This window comes from Lethenteron reissneri, chromosome 28 (assembly GCF_015708825.2).
Source record: "Lethenteron reissneri isolate LAM-NWPU_2019-01 chromosome 28, ASM1570882v1, whole genome shotgun sequence".
In the NCBI taxonomy this organism is placed as follows: domain Eukaryota; kingdom Metazoa; phylum Chordata; class Hyperoartia; order Petromyzontiformes; family Petromyzontidae; genus Lethenteron; species Lethenteron reissneri.
The window spans coordinates 3,732,405-3,748,206 of record NC_083806.1 but is presented as its reverse complement, the minus strand read 5'-3'; the positions used below and the strand labels follow the sequence as shown (position 1 = coordinate 3,748,206).

Below are 15,802 nucleotides of genomic sequence, written 5' to 3'. Positions count from 1 at the left end.
ATGCCCAAGTGTGCGACTTCGTAGGGGTGCTCGCACAGTGTTTGTGTGTCGACGGGACCGGTGGGGGGGGGGGCGATGGGGGGGGGCGCACAGTGCGCATGCGCCGCTTGGGTCGCGCCACGTGACGAGCTCACGCGAGGCGTCAGCTGTGCGTCACGTGGTGATGACATTCATCACCACAGATGTGCCATGAAGAAGGATGCTTGCCTGAAACGTCGCCTATTTTATATATTTTTTTCTCTCGTTGTTGCCTGAAACGTCGCCTATTTTATATTTTTCTCTCTTGTTGTTGACGAAGGTGTTGATGTATTTTTTTGTGTTTTTTTGTACTTGTGCACTACTGCTAACGCAGCAGCAGTGTCACCAAATAATGTGTTCAAATAACAGGCTGGAACGATTCTATAGTTTTGTTTAATCTCGCCTCCTGATTGAAGCACTTTTACGGTCATCGCCCATGGTCAATTCACTGCTAGACGAAGCCCTCCCCCCCCTCCTCCCAAACCAGGGAAACTGATTAGTAAATGTTGTGGGTTTACTCTGCATCACACCGGTGTGCTGGACTAGTAACTAATTGGCATGTTTTGTTTACGTAACAAACCTTACTAATTGGCTGTGTCGGGCGGTGGCGGGTTTCACGACACATTTATATTTTCGTGATTTAACCCAAAAAAAAACCTCTTATGGATCTCCTCTCAAATTAATATCTACATGTGCATGGGATTGCGTTGTGACATTCTCGATACGTGTTGTGGATTTTGTACGGTCACGTATTTCACCTCGGTGACAACAGCTGTACAGTACAATGACAGCACAGCAAAGTCAAAATGTTGGCGGCCCTGAGGCAGGCTGGAATTTCCATATTGCCGCGAATGGGGGCATTCATTGGATTACCACGGCAGAGTAAAGTAGTTTGACTCAACTCTTTGGTTCTTTCGGTAAAGTCACGTAGAAAGAAAATAAATGTAATAGAATACGACGTTTCGATTGCAACACAAGCAGTCATCACGTAGAACTAAATTTGAGAGAGACACAGACACGGACAAGCGTCTGTCTGTGTGTCTCCGTGTCTGTGTTTTGTCTCTCAAATTTAGTTCTACTTGATGACGACTGCTTGTGTTGCAATCGAAACGTCGTATTCAAATTTAATTTATTGTCTTTCTACGTGATTTTACCGAAAGAACCAAAGAGTAATTCCTGTAGTCACGAAAGCTTCAAATCAAGTTAGTTTGACTCAATAATAAATATATTTTTCTTCCTGGAATTTTCCCCAGTATGGTTGGGTATATTTCCCTGGTCCTCTCCACACATTCTTGTCCTATGACCTCGTTCATCTCTATACGTTCATGCCACAGGCCTGTTAATTAACCTGCTTATGCAACATAGGTGCCAGTGAAATACAATTGAGTACCACTTTGTGGAGATGTTGACAGTGGTGAAATGGATAAATTCGCCCCCGCCATATGAATAAGGAAATTTCACCATTGGCTCAGAAAGACCCTCACATCTCCGTCATCTGAGCCCCCTCGCCATGTAATCAGGAGACGAGAACCACAGTAATGCTCATTTAGAGCAGGAAATCCCCTTTACGACAATAGTTTGGATGTGTAGCACATATAAACCCAACTGTAATACAAATATTTATCTAGATACACTATAACTACAAACGACGGGCTGATATTAAACATAACCTTGTCTGCTGCAATGAATAGCAAGCCTTTTAAAAACATGTATGACTACGTAGGTTTTCATGGTTGTGCTGTACATGTGTGTTTAGGGTAGGCCATAAAACCTGATGACTTAAGAGAGCTGTAACGACTTTTACACCCGTGTGTGTCGGTGCCATTCCAAGGGTTGCTTTGGACGTTGTAAATCCCATGTCCCCCTTGCAAAAGACGGGATTTGTCATGCGTCCCAATGGGTTTATTTTAGATGCATCATATTGACTGATTGTAAACCCACAACTGGTGCAATCCCATGACCCACATGAGCCAGACATCATCTCACCCCTCCCCAACCAGCACTGAGTCACATTTCAGTTATTTAATAAAATCACCCGGATTAACGACACCATGACTCTGATCGCAGTCTTCTCACCAATTCCATTATGACCATCAAAATCACCTCTACCACAACCACCGTCACCATCACAATCCCATCACGATCTCCATAACCAGCCCCATTACTGTCCCATCACCACCCTCACCATTCGAGTCCCACCACCATGAGCCCCATCATCACATCCCTATCATCACCACCACCACCAAACCACCACCATCATAAATCCACTCCTACCATTCTATTTCCACCACTACACTATCACCCCACCAGCACAGCGTCATTACACCCCCATCATCGTCATCATAACGTCACCATATTGACAGTCTCCACGCCCTACGATCATTACCCCACAAATCATCCCTACAACCATCACAGACCCATCACCACCACGAGCAGTACAGCCTATCACTACAATCCACCCCTACCATTCTACCCCCATCACCATCCCCAACACACCGTTTTACCGCAAATAGTATAGCCCCCACCAGTCCCCGCACCATCACTCCTTGTCACCAGCAACATAGGTCTTCACAGCCACCATCAACCATACCATCCTCACTCCCACCACCATTACAATCACAGCCCCATCACCAACATCACACCCTACTAGTGCCGCCACCAAAGACAAAGATCCCCCGTATAGCCTTATCAGACTGTTGGGGCAAGTGCTGTTAGCGAGCAGCACCTATGAAGGCCGGCACCGCACACGATGGGGATGGGTGGCCAGCACCACGCCCGACCGCCTTTGTCTCCCTAGTGGCGATGTTTACTATACACTGCACCGGGTACCCATTTGAGGCCGAGTAAACCTAGGGGATGTCCAGACCGTGTTCAGATAATCGTCACCAGTGTTGGCCGTGAGCGGGAATCGAACTCGGATGGCCGGGGGTCTGTGAGTGCAGCACGCTAACCGCTACCCTACTGCTCCACCACCACCACCCCACCATTACCCCGACTTGAACTCATCCCATTGTCTCCACCACCCCTCACCCGAACTCATCCCATTGTTTCCACCACCCATCACCCGAACTCATCCCATTGTCTCCACCACCCATCACCCGAACTCATCCCATTGTCACCACCACCCCTCACCCGAACTCATCCCATTGTCTCCACCACCCCTCACCCGAACTCATCCTATTGTCTCCACCACCCCTCACCCGAACTCATCCCATTGTTTCCACCACCCATCACCCGAACTCATCCCATTGTCTCCACCACCCATCACCCGAACTCATCCCATTGTCACCACCACCCCTCACCCGAACTCATCCCATTGTCTCCACCACCCCTCACCCGAACTCATCCCATTGTCTCCACCACCCATCACCCGAACTCATCCCATTGTCTCCACCACCCCTCACCCGGACTCATCCCATTGTCACCACCACCCCTCACCCGAACTCATCCCATTGTCTCCATCACCCCTCACCCGGACTCATCCCATTGTCTCCATCACCCATCACCCGAACTCATCCCATTGTCTCCACCACCCCTCACCCGAACTCATCCCATTGTCCTCCACCACCCCTCACCCGAACTCATCCCATTGTCGCCACCACCCTCACCCGAACTCATCCCATTGTCTCCATCCACCCCTCACCCGAACTCATCCCATTTCTCCACCACCCATCACCCGACTCATCCCATTGTCTCCACCACCCCTCACCCGAACTCATCCCATTGTCTCCACCACCCATCACCCGAACTCATCCCATTGTCACCACCACCCCTCACCCGAACTCATCCCATTGTCTCCACCACCCCTCACCCGGAACTCATCCCATTGTCCCATCACCCCTCACCCGAACTCATCCCATTGTCTCCACCACCCATCACCCGGAACTCACTCCCAATTGTCTCCACCACCACTTCACCCGGACTCATCCCATTGTCTCCACCACCCATCACCCGAACTCATCCCATTGTCACCACCACCCCTCACCCGAACTCATCCCATTGTCTCCACCACCCATCACCCGAACTCATCCCATTGTCACCACCACCCCTCACCCGAACTCATCCCATTGTCTCCACCACCCCTCACCCGAACTCATCCCATTGTCTCCACCACCCCTCACCCGAACTCATCCCATTGTCTCCACCACCCCTCACCCGAACTCATCCCATTGTCTCCACCACCCATCACCCGAACTCATCCCATTGTCTCCACCACCCCTCACCCGAACTCATCCCATTGTCTCCACCATACATCACCCGAACTCATCCCATTGTCACCACCACCCTTCACCCGGACTCATTCCATTGTCACCACCACCCCGACTCATCCCATTGTCTCCATCACCCCAACCCGATTCATCCATTGTCATCCCCCCCCCCGCAGCCCCCCCCCCGCAGCCCCCCCCCGCAGCCCCCCCCCCCGCCCCGCGTGACGTCACGCCGCGGGGTTTTCCTGCTGGAGGCCACCGCCGCCGCCGCCTCTCCTCCGTCTCTCGCCCTCGAACCCTCTCGCTCCGCGGCTCCAGGTGAGAGGCGGTGTGGGCACCCGTCAAACCCTGCCCCATCACCACCACTATCACCACCACCAGCAACAACACAATAATCAAGAGGAACCACGACGAGTGACGGCGTTTGGTGGTGGTGGTGGTGGAGCCGTAGAGCTGAAGCGGCCTAGCCGAGGCCCCGGGCCTGCAGACGAGGAAGTTGACGCGGCGAGAATCTAAACACGAATGCGGTTAAAGGTGGTTGTTGTTGTGGTTGTGATGTGGTTGTTGTGGTGGTTGTGGTTGTTGTGGTTGTGGTTGTTGTGGTGGTTGTGAGTGTTGTGGTGATTGTTGTGATGGTGGTTGTGATTGTGATTGTCGTGGTTATTGTGATTGTTGTGGTGGTTGTGAGTGTTGTTGTGGTTATTGTGATTGTTGTGGTTATTGTGGTTGTTGTGGTGGTTGTGATTGTCGTAGTGGTTGTGATGGTTGTGGTTGCGATTGTTGTGGTTGTGAATGTTGCTGTGGTTGTTGCGAGTGTTGTGATTGTCGTTGTGGTTGCGATTGTTGTGATTGTTGCTGTGGTTGTTGCGAGTGTTGTGATGGTTGTGGGGTTGTGATTGTCGTAGTGGTTGCGAGTGTTGTGGTTTGGATTGTTGTGGTTCTGGGGTTGTGATTGCTGCTGTGGTTGTTGTGTTTGTTGCTGTGGTTGTTGTGACGGTCGGTTTTGTGGTTGTTGCTGTGGTTGTTGTGGTTGTGATTGGTGCTGTGGTTGTGTTTTGATGGTTGTTGTGATTGTTGCTGTTGTTGTGACGGTTGGTTGTGTGGTTGTGATTGTTGCTGTGGTTGTGATTGTTGATGTGGTTGTTGCGAGTGTTGTGATGATTGTGTGGTTGTGATTGTTCTTGTGGCGTTTGGTGTGGTTCGTCGTGGTCATCTTAGTGATTGTGGTGGTGGTTATTAGCCGTGATATCGAGATTGTTGTTGCTGTGGCGCTGGTGGTGGTCGTGGTTGGTGTTGTTGCTGTGAATGTTGTGGTTGTGCTGCTTGTTACTGTGGCGGTTGTCATTGATGTTGTGATTATTGTTGTGTTTGTTATAGTATTCGTAGTTAGTGTCGGGGTAGTTTCTGCCGTTGTAGAGATGTGGTTGTTTATATTAATGATATTGTCGTTGTGGTGGTTGTTGCTGTGATTGTGATCAATTCGTTGTGGTGATCGTGTTGTTGCTGTAGTGGCTGTTGCTGTGATTGTTGTTGGGAGGTCCCCCCCCCCCAGTAGCTGCGGGTGTAGTAAGGGGAAGCTCGTACAGGCCATGGAAGCCGTGGTTTTGAGAGAGCAAACGACTCCCAGCATTGTCATTTAATAATAGCTGGCCTGTCTCCTTCAGTTATTGCCTCACGTCTTGCTGTTATTCACTACTTGTTTAAATTCTACGTGCCTTTCTCCCTGCGTCACGAACGCCCAACTTCAATAATTATCTATCCACCTGCCTGCCTCACTTATTGTCAACCGGATTCAGTTATCTGCCGAAGGTCTTCTTTAAACAGTGGCATGCTTAAAGTGTGTTACCAGTCTTCCCCCGCCGTAAATTATTAACCATTTTGTTTACTTCTTTAATTAAATGTATTTGCTGCTTCAATAACTCCCTGCTTCTGTTATCTGCCTGCTTGACTGTTTCATTTATTTCCTAGTTTAATTTTTATTTGCCTGCCTGTCTGACTCCCTTGTTCATTTAACCCCCCCCCCCTACCTCACCCATTTTAATTATTGTCAGCTTAAGTCTGTTTAATTAAGCTCTGATCCATTAACTCCCTGCTTCAATTATTACCTGTTCCAGTTACGTTGTTCCTGACTGACTCCCAGTCTGTCTTACTGCTTGCCAAACACAATCCCCGATTCTCTCGACTCCCTGCTCACCTTACATCCATGGTCACTACCTCCCTTTCCACTTCAAATAATACCTACACAATCGTCTTACTCTGCCCGACTCACTATCAGTATAATTATTTCTAGTCTGACTCCATGCTTGATGCATCTTCAGTTACTCTGCCTTATTGACAAAATGTTTAACTCGACTTTCATTACTACAAACGTAGCTCCCAGTCTGAATTACATTCTACCCCCCAGTCTGAATTTCATCCTACCCAATTATGTACCTAACATACTCCCAGTTGGCGATGAGATCCGGTGCGAGCTGGTTGTGGCAGATCTCTCTAATTTCACCTGTGCCGCACCTGACGCAACAGGACAACAGGATGCCGCGCACAAATGGCATCTGCGAATGGGGGGGTTGAAAGCATTAGCTGCAGCCGTGTAGCCCGAGTGACTGTGGAACTAATCCTCAGCCACGCAGGAAATGTGTTGTCATCCTGTCTTCTCGTTGTATTCACCGTCACCGAAAATACAGGGGCAGCGGCTAGGGGAAGTCCTCAGACACAGCGCATCTAACCCTGATGTGACGACAGTCTCACAGTTGGCACGGTAAACAGGACGGTGTATATCGATATCAGATAATAGTTTATTTCTGTGAAAAACGATTGTACACGGTGAACTGCTCTTGTGTAACATCCAAGGGTATTACTACAACCCGGCCTCAGGCCAGGGTTAAATGTCTTTGGATTTTCCAGTCATTGCTGCAGTATCACAGGGGGGTGGTTTTTACCTGAACCTGGCCTTGCTTGACGAATTACGTCCCAAGCCTTCCGCGTCCTGTGGAAATTGTGGTCAAACTAAGCGGGCTAATAGAGTAATAGAGCCCAGGGAAACCATACAGTGGAGTTAATCGGGATGATCAGGACGATGTGAAACCACATACGTGAGAACTTAATCCACACCAGCTCACATTGGAGAGAACGCCAGAGTTGTGCTTGTTTCCTGGGCACTGTGGAGACGTCTATCATAACCAAAGGTCGGAGTGGAGTGTGGCGGGCCAAATACGAGTACAAAGACAGGACTTTGTTGCTTGTTACCCTAGCAGTAGGGACCCCTCACAATGTGTCGCTGTCAGCTGTGAGACTTCATTGATTTTTATTTTTGTGAGGGGAAGCCAATGATGGTGGCTTCTGGTGCAACAGAAGCCAGTGATTCTGTTTGTGTGTTTTTTGTAGTGGTCAGAAATTGCAATTAAGTCATTTAAATTCACTTAAGATTTATGAATAAATTGATAGTATGCGATACAACCGACCGGTATAATGGTATAAACAGGTATAGTTTTGTGGAAACGTTAACCAGTATGAAAGCTATAATCGTTTTACTGGTGAGGGAAAAACCCGATGGAGTGAATCACACTGCTGTACCGGTGTTAATGTGACAAATGATGACAACCGTCCTTTGTATTTGCTAAGCGGTAATATGCTTTGTCCGACAGGAGGGCCGAGATGGGAGCATCGTGCTGCGGTCTGCTGGAGGAAGTTATCGACACTCGCTTCCCGTCGCCGCACGTCCGCCCGCACCCCATGAACCGCTCGTCGTCACGCCGCTTCGGGTGCCAGAACCCCATTTTCGCACCTGCGCCAACCGCGCATCCCGCCACCACTCCCCAGCCACCCGGCTGCCGGAGGTGTCGGCAACAAGGCATGCAGGTCAGCCGCGGCTAAATTAAGGAAAAGACGCAATAGCGTGGCGTGACACCTGTCGATAGTGTGCCAGAAGTGGTGACGGTGAGCGGATAGGTCCTGAGATGGTGTGTACTGGCCAGCGCTTGTATTTGTGTGTGCAGTGTACCTGTTGGATGTCCACCAAGAATATGGAGTGATTCAATTGACTCGTGTGCAGGAGCTAGGTGGATTTTTGCATTGCAGTACCATGAGAGATGGTGATTGGTTGGGGAGGCTTTTATTCTCCAGTGAATTTATGATGACTGATGATGATTATGTACCTGTTAACTGGTGCTGCTTCGGATTGGCAAGAGGCATATGGAGTGTCGTTCCTCATCATGTAATTTGTGTATTTGGGGAGTGGTGGCACAGTGGTTTGCACACCGGATTCTGAACCTTGTGTAACCTGGTTTCCACTTGACAATTCGCTGACAGTGTCAATGGAATTTAAACATATCCTCATTGTCTCAGAAGTTGACTCATCCTTAAACAATTAATTGCTGTGTGTAAACATCAACACTGGGGAAACAGGTTGCCAGGGGTGTGGTGCTGGCCATGCCACCCCCTCAATTCGATTTCTGGTGCTAATACCCTGTAAGGCTGAATGGGGGGTGATCTGTGATGTTTTTTTGCGTGCGTTGCATATGTAAGTCTTCTATAACTGCTGAATCGAGGGTTTAGTGGACATCTTTGTGTGCAGCAAGCGTGCACAGACTGCCAGCACTCCTTCTGCAGTGACTGCCTGCAGCAGACGGAAGCGTGCGGGCTACTCTGTCAGACATGCAACCTCCTCTATGCCACCTCCTTCAGCAAGGATAACCTCATGCGGGCAAAGGTTTGACTTCCATCCAGCACACTTGTTCTGTAATCACCGAGTTTGTTAACCTGTCAAGTAGGTGAGCACAGAGGCATAATTTTGGTACTTTTAGAAACGTATACATTTTCTGTTGTGTTCACAAACGCCATTTTATCAAGGAAATGTTTACATGTGTTTTAATGGATGCTGCTACAATCATGCCTTTAAATAACTACGTAATTGATTGATAAAGTTATGTTTTACAAGCAACAACCAAAACCCACAGTAAGCAGCAGCAAAAGGGTACCGTTACATTTGTAAATTGTTTTATCCAAATGACACAGATAACGAGAGACTTTCTGGCCAGTGTGCCCCTGGTCCCTGTATAGGTGAAAGACCTCCGAGATTACCTCTCTCTGCACGGCATCGCCATGGAGACGTGTCGAGAGAAGGAAGAGCTGGTGGAGCTGGTTCTACAGCACCGGCGGCCAGTTGCGCCGGTGCCAGCAACGGCAACAGACGAGCAGGTCACCTCGCCAGTGCGGCAGACGGAGCCAGCCAGCACTCAGCCCTTCATACACGTAGAACCGCAGCCTGAGGTGCCCACCACTACATCCCCAGGATTGTATATAACCATTTTCCACTGCACATCCGAACTGAGTTCAGTACAGGTAGTTTTCCACTGGCTATTTGTCATGCTGAGCTGGAACCAAGCTGTGCTACTCTGGCCTGACAAAATATCCGTATCCCCAGCATGGTCCCAGCATGGTCCCAGCATGGCTAGGTTTTAAATGTGGAAGAGAAGTAATCGGTTCAAGGGCCTGATACATTCACTGGATAGAACCATATTGTCAACCTGAACTGTAATTGTGCTCTCCTCTGTTGGAATATTAACAGTGGCTAGCTGAAATCATAGGTTGCTTTTTGTTTCCATGCCCATAATATTCTACCGAGTCAGGTGCACTGGATAAACACTTCCCCTGGGAGAGGTGGCTTTGAAATGTTTTTTTTATAGCGGTAGATCTTGGCTTATGAATACAGGGGAGTTTAACCAAAGAGATTGGATTGGCCATCACTTGTCAATCACACTGACCCATTTTTCAAACCAAACTGTGATATTCTGGCCTCACAAGACATTAAATTATTGCCCAGGGCCAAGCACGGCTGAGGGTGGGGACAATGATGCATTCATTATATATGACGTCAGTCAATACACTTTTTCTTCTTGGTTCTTTCGGTAAAGTCACGTAGAAAGGAAATCATAAAATAGTAAAAATAAAACATAATAAAATTATTTTCACGGACGTTTTGGCCACAACGCAAGTAGCCGTCCTCAGGTGAAGAACAGGTCTGTTTTATTTTTATTATTTTATTATTTCCTTTCTACGTGACTTTACCGAAAGAACCAAGAAGATGAATCCCTGCAATCACGAAAGCTTTAAATCAAAATAAAAATCAATACACTTTGATGTAGATACAACTTTACCACGTCACATACATGCAACTTGACTTTTTCATTGCCTGTAACATTAGTGGCATATCTTGGGTTTCTGTAGCGGAAAAATAACATTTCACCGTATTAGCCGGGGCTGTGCCGAGCCAGCCATGTGTGGCTGAGTTGTACAGTGGAGAAGTGGTATTTCCCTCATGTATCCTGTGAAATGCACTGGGCAGGAGGAGCCTATGGAGAGGGATGAAGATGCATTGGTGGCAGACATTGATGCAGACGAAGAAACACAGGTGTGTATGTGTATTAGTGAATGTGTTGGGGACTGGTAGTCTAGTGGTTGGCACACTGCAAGTTAAATTCCTGCTCACCGTCCAACATCAGTGACGAATATCTGAACTGGTCCTGGGCCTCCACGAGGTTGACTCGGCATTATATGTGGTCTGTAAACATCAGCACTCGGGAGATAAAGGTGGCCTGGTGTGGTGCTGGCCACCCAGTCCCTTGTGTAGTTCTGGCCTTAATAGATGTTTGGTAACAGCACTTGCCCCAATATTCTGTTAAGGCTATATGGGGGGTGTGTGCCTTTGTTAGTGGTTGTGAAATTTACTCTAAATACTCATTGGTGTCTGTTCATATACTAAATTAAAACTGTTCATCTGGAAATGTTCTTAAAATAAAATTTCTCCCAGGGCCCCATTATGTGTAGCGGAAAATGTGCAGTCTTCAATGATTATTTACTTAATCTCTCGCCTCTATATGTGCTATGAAGAAGCCCATTGTATCTATTTTTTTACTTTTACTGCACTGTCTTTGATGAATGTGTTTTGTTATTTGTACTTATGCACCCACTGTAAAGTTAGCATCACAAATTATTTGAATTCGTTTGGAAAACCGGAGTAAGAAAAATTAATCTCCATTAATCTCCACCTCTCCCCCACCCCACTGAATTCGTTTGGAAAACCGGAGTAAGAAAAATTAATCTCCACCTCTCCCCCACCCCACTGCCACTGCGTAGTGTGGCATGGCACAGATGCCGGTGGGCCTGCTGCGCATCTCACTGTCGGATCTCTCCACGGAGGACGACGCCGCCTCGCTCACGGTGCGCGAGATGAAGACGCTGCTGCGGCGCAACTTTGTCGATTACAAGGGCTGCTGCGAGCGCTGGGAGCTGGAGGAGCGCGTGCGCCGCCTCTACCGCGACACCCGGCAACTCGACAAGACAGGTAATGTCCCCCACGCCTCCCCGCCCTCACTACGACCGCCTGAGAGCGTGGACAGACTTGCGGTTTCAGTCGGTGATAAAAAAAGAAAAGGGTCGCGGTGTGATGCGGACCAAAGCCAAAACGCAACCTCCGTAACCCACTGGATATAATTAATTTCCTGCTAAACATCAACATGGGACTTGACTGGCAATTACAACTGTTTTGGTTTGCGTATCTGATCTATCCACACCCAGCAATCATCCACCTATAGCTTTGGTGGTCACTCATACCGCAACCCGAGTAGAAAAACGATGATCCCTGCAGAACTTGATGTTTAGTGGAGCGGATAGACATTTATAGGGCTGTTTGCTCATCTCTATGGATTAATATTAAGACTGATTGATCCATTTATTTTAAGTATAAAGCAGTAATTGTTGTGGTAATAAAATATTATACTTACAATTTGCCATATTTGAATATTACCTGCCAATTATTCAATTGGAATTAGACACAGCAATTATCGCCCCCTACTGGCAGACTAATGCCAGTTTGCAGGCCAGGTGCTGAGTGACCTTATGCTCAGTGACAACTGCCAGTAGGGGTGCCCTTTCAAATTTGTGAGATGGGGACATGCTGTTGAGATGCCCCACTCTATAGAGTGCTATATCAAAAACAAATCCTTATCCTTTACACTAGGGATCACACTTTTGGCCTCATACATAATTCAGCAATTGTACATTAAATGTTTCTTTTTTTTATTCTTGGCAACAGAAGCGGGGGAGGTTGGGACTGCAGTGCTAGGTGAGTGGGCTTACGTGCATGACTCTGCTGCTGTAACCAACTGCTGTGATTTTTTTTTTCCTCTGGGCAAATCATGACTGATTGAAATGGCGAATCTTAAGAGGAACACTTGGGTAAATCAACGTGGTGTTGGTCTGTGTCTGCATGTGAATTCTGACCTTGGGACCAAATTGGACGAGGTCATCAGTGATGTCTGTAAATATGTGTGCAACAGATCTAGAGGGTGAAATAAAGGTGGTGGATAAAGTAGTCTGCAAACTTGAAAAAAAAATCTGTGCCCCTGTTAATCACGCTAATGAGGAGACATGTAATGATAGTTCTATTAATTCTGCTCATGCATTTGTGCAAGGTACACGCATCAAATAATGCCTGTGAAATTGTTTTCACAAATGAGACATCAAAGTAATGGTACACATGGGTTAATGGAGCAAACTGTAATAACAAGACAGAAAAATAAAATACGGGAAACGAGATGGGGGGGGGGGGGGATGAATAGTTTCATGACTAGTCTGAAGCTTATTCACAAGTCTCTCATTGTCAAGTATTACATAACTCTGCTGTTTGCAGTTTCCATTGCATTGTGAAGAATGTCTCAACTGCATGCCATTTCATCAGATGTCTGGAACAATGCTAACACGAGAAACTTGGCCACTGTGTGGAAGCCCTGGAAAATGTACCCATGGTTAAAACCGCTGCATCCTTACTCCAGGCTTGACCGGAGGGCCACCGGATGAGAACACCTGCAAAATCTGCATGGATGCACCCATCGACTGCGTGCTGCTCGAGTGCGGCCACATGGTCACGTGCACCAAATGCGGAAAGCGCATGAGCGAGTGCCCTATCTGCCGGCAGTACGTGGTGCGGGCGGTGCACGTCTTCAGGACCTGAAAGTGCCCATCCTTGGGGAGTCGTGTATGTGGCGAAGGGCATAAAGAACAGTGTGGGTGGCAGTGGAGAAAATACTTTAATGGGCTAAGGTGAAGTGGAAGGGCAGTTGTAGCATTCAGAAAGCCGAGTCCTGACCCATGAAACGTTTCTCCCTTGCCATTTTTTAACCACCGTCCATAACATCTGTTTCACGATACATTGTTTAGCTTTCGTTTTCGGAAAATGAATATCGATAAGGCGGTAGGCTTGCATTGGATTTTTTGACATTTGTTAGTATATACGTTGAATTTCTTTCGCACCGTACGTAGCCAACCATGCTCATCGGAGGTGCGAGGTAATGACAAACGAATTGCAAAAAGCAGTTCTAAAGAAATTCGTTTTCAATCTGTGAAGGTGATTGCTGTAGTTTAGCAATACAGAATAACAAGTGCAGGCCTCCACCAGTTTCACATTGGCCCGTTGTTGTGGCACCTACAATTGGACTGAAGCTGGGTGGTGTTTTTTTCATTTTAATGTCAATGAACATAGAACCCTTGTATATACAGTACCAAGGCTGCAATGTCTTATCTATTTGGGAACAGCAGGTGTCTGCCAGCTGCCACATTTTCCACTCTCCGATGACCAATGTAACAGCGATGGTAATGCCTTATCGGAGGGAGCAATTGGGTGCGTTGATCAGGGCAGACATCAGTTGTACAATTCTTCATCTGTAAATGGGAAAACATTTTATAAACCCAGGTAACATGTAAAAGGTTTACCAAGGAGTGTCCTCTGGAGTAGCACTTGTGTTTCCAGCAAGCCATCTTCTCCAACCGGGGATTTGCAGGCAAAGCTCAAAATATAATCAACCACAGTGGCATAAACTCAATTTATAGTTTTGCTTTCAAAAACCCAAGATGGAGGGTATTTGCCTGCCATTGTGCTCAACTGGAGAACCAGGGTTTAAGCTTGAGTGACGCACTTTAGCCCGAATTGTTTTGTAATGAGCAGCAGTAGAGCCAATGCTTTTGGGTATGTAACCGTGTATGTTACCATTGAAATCCAAGCACCTTATGGTAGTATTACCACTGCTGCATACATGTTGTAATTAAGCCCAATTTGGGGACGAATCCTGTATTTATTCTTTTCCTAAGAGTTTTTTGTTAAATAAAAGAACGCGAGGAAAAAAAATGCTTAATGCCATATTTGCAAGTAATGTTTTGATGACTGTACATAGTTTAGGGATTCAAATGTAAGAAAACTGATAGCTGTATGTAACTTACCCTATAGCAAAGTTTGATGGTTTACAAATGTAATTTGACCTAGGGGCAAGCATTGTTGACTGGGGTTGGTGGGGGGGATGCACTGCAGGGCAGTGACGGAGAGGCTTTGCTTGCACCCCAAAGACAGTTCAGCTGAAGACTACCACGGACTGTGGAATCAAGTCTCTTGTGCTGCAGTTACAAAGACTCGTGAACAAAATGAATCTCATTTCTGAAATAAGCCTTAACTGTTTTGAGTGGCGCACCATACATTCAGGCATCTGCAGAAAACGTGTAAAGTACCATAAGGGCAACCCCCATCGTCTTAATTTGTGAAGTGTTCACAGATGCTCTGAAGTTTTCAGAATTTAAATGTGTAGTTTTGTTCAATTTCACTTACTGTCACCATTTGTGCTGGTGCCAAATACCGCATCGTGTGTTTTATGGTGTCAGACGTGCATTTCGCATTACATTTGGCAGAGGCAACCTTATGCAATGAAGAAGCCTTTGCTAAAACTGCGTGTGTAAAATCAAAGCAAGTGTCCAACAACCAATTAGCAGTAGTCGTAGTTAAACATTCTTTAGATGTATCCATTGTAGTAACAAGTGAACGAAAGAGAATTTTAGATGTAAACTTTTAACTCGCGCCCTTGTAACTGGAATATGTAATTGAACTTTATTTTATCTTTGTAGAGTATTGTTCTTGTGAATGTGTAAAGTCAGTTTTGCTCTTGGTGTTTCAAGTTGTATTGCATGTGCAAGGAAATTAATATGTAATTGTTTAGCCACAGCTGTGCATCGGATTTGACTGTGAAATTCTATTTTTTCTTAACTTTGGCTTGAAAGGCCAGCGAGTGATGGGCTCGAGCATGCATTGGATCTGCATGCCTGGTGTTTGCACTGTACATCTGTGCTAAAGATAGCCAAGTGCCAGGCCCTCTCAGTTGTCCCATTGCCCAGTTTAGTATGGTCAAAGCTCGTATGGATTATTGCAAATGCTTAAATCACTACTTGGATCGGGAAAGTGTGGATACCTAACAGGTTCCAGCATCATTTAGTGTCTTCATTGTAAAGCAGAGGTACACTTTTGCAATGAAGTGTAAACTGATGCATTTGTTAACGGAAGACTACAGAACTGGCCCCTCGCATACTGGCTTTAAAGTGACCTTACATAAACAGGTGCAAAAAAGCTGCAGGTGATCTATGGTAATTTTGTACATTTTATACAAACATGCATTGTGTAATTTACATTTTAATAAAGGAAACTTGTCCTGTATTGTAATGCATTTCCTTGAATATTCCGATAGTCTTGCAGATTCCAGTAA

General features: G+C 46.7%; 1 protein-coding gene across 3 annotated transcripts; it reads left to right on the top strand.

Moving 5' to 3' along the window:
* Positions 1-4,457: 4,457 nt before the first annotated feature.
* Positions 4,458-15,759, top strand: LOC133348846 (E3 ubiquitin-protein ligase rififylin-like). 3 transcript variants are annotated; one of them, XM_061561903.1, is made up of 8 exons: positions 4,458-4,544; positions 7,871-8,084; positions 8,800-8,934; positions 9,285-9,422; positions 10,570-10,635; positions 11,376-11,568; positions 12,319-12,348; positions 13,058-15,759. In XM_061561903.1, the coding sequence occupies exons 2-8, from the start codon at positions 7,881-7,883 to the stop codon at positions 13,234-13,236; spliced, it is 945 nt and encodes a 314-aa protein (XP_061417887.1). In that variant the 5' UTR covers positions 4,458-4,544; positions 7,871-7,880; the 3' UTR covers positions 13,237-15,759. The 3 variants fall into 3 exon arrangements, with proteins under 3 accessions (XP_061417887.1, XP_061417885.1, XP_061417886.1); XM_061561901.1 differs by having other exon boundaries at positions 9,285-9,494; XM_061561902.1 differs by lacking the exon at positions 12,319-12,348 and having other exon boundaries at positions 9,285-9,494.
* The last annotated feature ends 43 nt before the right edge of the window (positions 15,760-15,802 follow it).